At 48.1% G+C, this 4,739-nt stretch overlaps 1 protein-coding gene across 1 annotated transcript; it reads right to left on the bottom strand.

The window, feature by feature from the left end:
• Positions 1-916: 916 nt before the first annotated feature.
• On the bottom strand, positions 917-4,433 carry LOC123181957 (uncharacterized). The gene is made up of 2 exons (XM_044594383.1): positions 4,102-4,433; positions 917-1,542 (listed from the first exon to the last, which is right to left on the bottom strand). Exons 1-2 carry the CDS (start codon positions 4,382-4,384, stop codon positions 1,160-1,162), a joined length of 666 nt encoding a protein of 221 aa, XP_044450318.1. The 5' UTR covers positions 4,385-4,433; the 3' UTR covers positions 917-1,159.
• Between the last annotated feature and the right edge of the window lie 306 nt (positions 4,434-4,739).

The raw sequence follows: 4,739 nt of genomic DNA, 5'->3' as shown, positions 1-4,739 counted from the left end.
GCCGAGCCACACCGGCATGACTGCCACCGCGGCGGCGACGAAACTGCGCAATGCCACCCAAAACGGCAAGCACGAGACTCCGCCGCCGACGGGAACGCCGGAGCACCGCAAATCCGCCGGAATCTCGATGAATCTCGAGCGGAACATTGACCACGGAGGAGAGGGGGGAATGCAAGCAAGGAATGTGGGCGTGGGGAGGAGCATTACCTTCAATCTGCAGGCGCTCCGGCGACGACGCTCCGGTCCGGCGAGTCCCACCGACGGCCGCGAATGTCGTCAACTATTTCGCCTCCGCCGCCGCCTTCTCCTCTCGGCTTCTCTTCCAATCGAATGAACTGCGGGATGGGTTGGGTGAGTAATGGAGTGAAGCGAGTAAATGGAACCGCGATAGGAGGGGGGGCTAAGTGCGAGACGTGGTTGACGGCAACCGCAGTCGGGCGTGGCGTGCGGACGCCAAGCAGTTCCACCACACGCCCCCGAGTGGCAACCGTTGACCGCGGAGAGGAAAGGCGTGTGGGCGAACTCTGGCACACACCACACACGCGAGTTGTCCTACGTGGCACACAAAATCACCCAAAACGTGCCAAGATTCGTGCAGAAATTGCTGAACGGCGATGGAGGCGTGTGGGTGAGTTGGTTAATGCCCACACGTGTGGGCGTTAGTGTTTTCAAAAGATTATATCACATATCGTTTTTTTTTTCCTTTTAGGGCTCATACAGATCAGTCTGGAGGGTTTTGGATCTTAAATAGACCTCACAAGCAAGACTCTTTTAGGGCTCATACAGATCAGTCTGGAGGGTTTTGGATCTTCAATAGACCTCACAAGCATGTCTTGCGCAGGCAACACGGTGACGTGTGTTCATATGCCAGCAGAACTTAAAAGTGATACAGTGACAGATAAATGAAGAGGCAATCTGTTGATGGACTGGCAGCAAATATCAAAAAAGACATTCGTATATGGTACATTTTCTGCTCATCGAGTAAATGACTAGGATTACATGATTAACAACCCGTTTCGACTCAAAACAATACGCCCAACAGATATAGTTATGTTCTTTGGATCTGACGATGAGAGTACGTCTATAAGTATGCACAAAATAATATTATAGGACAAAAATTTACAGTAGCCGAGGTTCAACAGGTAAAACGTACACGTCACTATGTATTTTTCTTGCTGTCAGAACGGGAGAAGCGGAGTTCCATTGTTTGCAGCTTATTCCTCAATTCCTCATTCTCCGCAATTAGACGCTCATACTCAGTAAGCAAACCTTCAGATTGTTTCTGTAAAGCCAAATTATTCATTTCAGCAGTTTTTAGCTCCTGTGTTTGAGATTCTGACTGGTGTTTGAGTACTTGCACCTGCTCATTCAAACTGTCAATCTTTTTCTGATATCCTTGAATTTCCTCAGAGTCTCCGAGTTTTGTTTCTTCCAAGACCCTGCTCTGCTTTGTCACAGCCTCCATGTTTTTCTTCATCGCCCGTAATTGCCTGATATAGTGATGCAGTCGATCAATAATTAGCCCAAGGAACAGAGAGTATCCTGGAAAACAACAAACACAGCAAGATTCAGTCGAACTGAAAGATCAATTTTGAGACACTGTTCAACAAATATTTCTGAAACACTATTCACCATACAGAAGATATACAGCTCATTCTGAGAAGGCTACGTTTGACTTCAGCATGATGAATATAACTTGAATAATTGTTTGGAAGTATTAAACCCATAATTTTATTGCATGCTAGGTGTCAGGTGGAAATGTTGAAATGGAAAGCAACTTATTCACAGATGGAAAAACAACTATTTATAGAGATATGTGGCGTCAATACTACTCATATCACTACGTCTCCGAGCAAAAATGTCCCGGACTATTTGTTCCACTTTTATTATGTGGATAAGTGGTTGCATTATGCGACAACAACAAAATAACATTTCAGAATTCGAATAAATTTATGAGAGAGGGCCACATTACCCCCCCCCCCCTCCCCCTAAACTTGTCTTATGGTTCACTTGACAACCCTCAATTCTATTTTGGCTCAATTCTCACCCTCCAACTTTGAAAACTCATAAAACAACCCCTAGATGGATCGAGATGTATTAACTCCGGTTGTATCAGCCATCTCATAAGATCTTCCAAGAAAATCTCCACCTGTTCCCTTTTCAACTTCGCTTGATTCGTCTAGTGGAGAGAGCACCACCACTTAGGAGAACTTAGCCCACTGCCGCGCGTACGGCGTGCGTACACACTGATCAGTATGTAATACTAGTTTTAGTTAGTTAGCAGCCAGGGCCAGCCCTTCTCTAGCCATGTCGACGATCCTCCGGCAGTGGCGTTGACCCCGAGTTGTGTGTCGCATCGACAAAGACGACTGTCCCGGCAACAACCTGCTGGCTGAAACGGCGTGCAGGTCCACGTCGCCGCTCTGCAGCCTGTCCACTGGTGGTGGTGGACGTCCCGAAAGTCCTACCTAGCAGCGCCTGCGGTGCAGCCAGTGGCCGGCGGGACCCATGGACGGACACCCACCATGCGTTACTGCTACTACCACGTCAATGGCGATGTAGCACCTTCGGACGCCACGTGCTGTCCATGGAGCTGGCCGATGGCACAGCGGGGCAGTTGTGCAACGCCGGCGCCGGGGAAGTTGAGCTAAGCGGACAGTGCCGACGTCGTAGGTATGGGTGGTATATTCAGACCGCTGATGCGGATGCTGCACCGACGCATTGACAATGATGCAGCCCCAGATAGATGATATCGCAGTCCGGGACAGAGGACATCAGCTTAAGTACGGCTGAAAGGCGATTTACCCGTGCCGTTGGCCCGTACCTGTTCCAGCAGAGCTGCAGTACGAGACGCATGGCCGTGAGCAGGAACCATCCAAGTCCAATTCCTCGAAGCCAAAGCAGCAGAAAACCTCGTCGGCGGTGGCGCAAGTGTTCTCTCCGATGTATGAAGAATGGGCACAAGAGATTTTCAGGGGAGATCCTACGTGGCTAATAGGAGAAAAAAAAACAATGATGTGGTTTACAAAACTGGAGTTAAAACAAGTCAGTCCATTTCAGGTTGTATTATGAAACCGAAGTTGAGGGTTGCAAAATGAACCCTATGACAAGTTAAGTTAAGGGGGAAATTGGAGGGGGGGGGGGGATATGTGCTTCTCTCTAGTGCACACGAGTAGAATCATGATGAATCAATGGTTGTCGATTACTTTGACTTTGCAACATGAAATTTCTAGGAACAATGCTGTGATGAACAAGCTTGCTAACCAGAAAAAGTAACTTCCAAGAAAATGGTCACTGATCATAAATATATTAATAGGAGAAGCCACTTCGTATATTACCAGACATTAAACTAGAAGGATTTTGATTCTATCCTAAACCTTGATAGGAAAATCTTATAATAGAAACTAGAATGACGCATAAACGTTCAAATTCTGAACATATATAATACGTTTTGATCAAAGTTCATCGACATGTCATGTAACATTCAAATCGTCCAGTCAAGCCCAAGATATTCAAATCTACCTAATAAAAAGGAGCCTTTGGGGCATTTACAAGCATGTGACCAACTGTTTGGCCATGGCTTGTGCTCCATGGAAAAAGGAACATGCATCATTTGAAGAACTGTTTCGATAAATTCCAACATGGTTCAATGGGAACAACAGTTTATTACGACAGAATTTGGTAACACAAGTATAACTCATAACATGTTATCAATATCTCTAACACAAAATTATGCCAAATAAAAATTCTAATAATCTTCGATTGTCATTCTCTTGACAATTCATTTTTCACATTCTTTTATTGTCACATCCCTCGCTTCAACGCATATATGTGTGTCTGTTATTAGAATCCTAAATTCGCGTGTGCAACTCTCCTATAAGATTCTATCTGCACATAAATTTCTTCACTACCTCAAAGAGATCATGTAACGTTCTTGGAGAACAGTGACCATACATATGTAAGGCAACTAAAGCCATCCATAATCCATTGGGGCACTATTTCGTCCCCTAATTTACCAATCCATGTAGATATATGAAAGGAGGTATGAGGGATTCCAAACTGATGGTTCCAATGAGCAAACGAGGAGAAGAAAGGGCATACCCATGAGCGAGGCCTCGAGGAGGTGGCGGCTGGCGAGCACCTGGTCTGTGGGTGTGAGCTGGGCGAACTCGCCTTCGCGGCGCCGGATCTTGGCGATGCTGTACCCGCTGGAGCCGAGCACGACGAACATGGTGGCCGCGACGGTCCTGGCCATTACGGGCCCGCGGCCGCGCTTGCTGCAGTCCACGGCAAGCAGCGCGAGGCGTCGAGCGGGCGTGCGGAAGAGCAGCACGAGCACCAGCGCTGCCTCGGCGGCCAACAGCGTGAACAGCAGCTGGATCATGGCCGCTTCGTCGGTGCGTCAAACAGGTGGGGTGGGGGGTGGGGGGAGAATGGGGGAATGAGATCCAGTGCCTTGCTGTGCATCTCCAGCCGTTGGCCCTCCAGGGGCGCCTAAAATCGCCGCCTCGGGGGTGAGCCGGTGCAAAAAAAAAAACGGCCTGGGGTGAGTTGGTCCCCAGCCGCCGGCCCCAGGGCCGCCCCCAGACGCGAAAACGTTTGACGAAGTTCGGCTAAACACGTCTAAATTTCGGCAAACTTTGGCATATTTTAGAGATGTTCGCGGCTTACATAGCAAATATATCTCAAAAAAGAACTCGCCGAACGCGGAGTAGTCGCCGCCGTCGCCACCATCCTCA

This window comes from Triticum aestivum, chromosome 1D, assembly GCF_018294505.1.
Source record: "Triticum aestivum cultivar Chinese Spring chromosome 1D, IWGSC CS RefSeq v2.1, whole genome shotgun sequence".
NCBI lineage: Eukaryota > Viridiplantae > Streptophyta > Magnoliopsida > Poales > Poaceae > Triticum > Triticum aestivum.
This window is presented reverse-complemented; position numbering and strand designations above follow the sequence as displayed.

What these genes read in the sequence shown, in the direction of transcription:
- LOC123181957 (XM_044594383.1), bottom strand. Translation starts at nt 4,384, where the DNA reads ATGATCCAGCTGCTGTTCACGCTGTTGGCCGCCGAGGCAGCGCTGGTG. An exon ending in CCTCGAGGCCTCGCTCATGG is followed by an intron (nt 1,543 to 4,101) that starts GTATGCCCTTTC and finishes GTTGTTTTCCAG; the next exon opens with GATACTCTCTGTTCCTTGGG.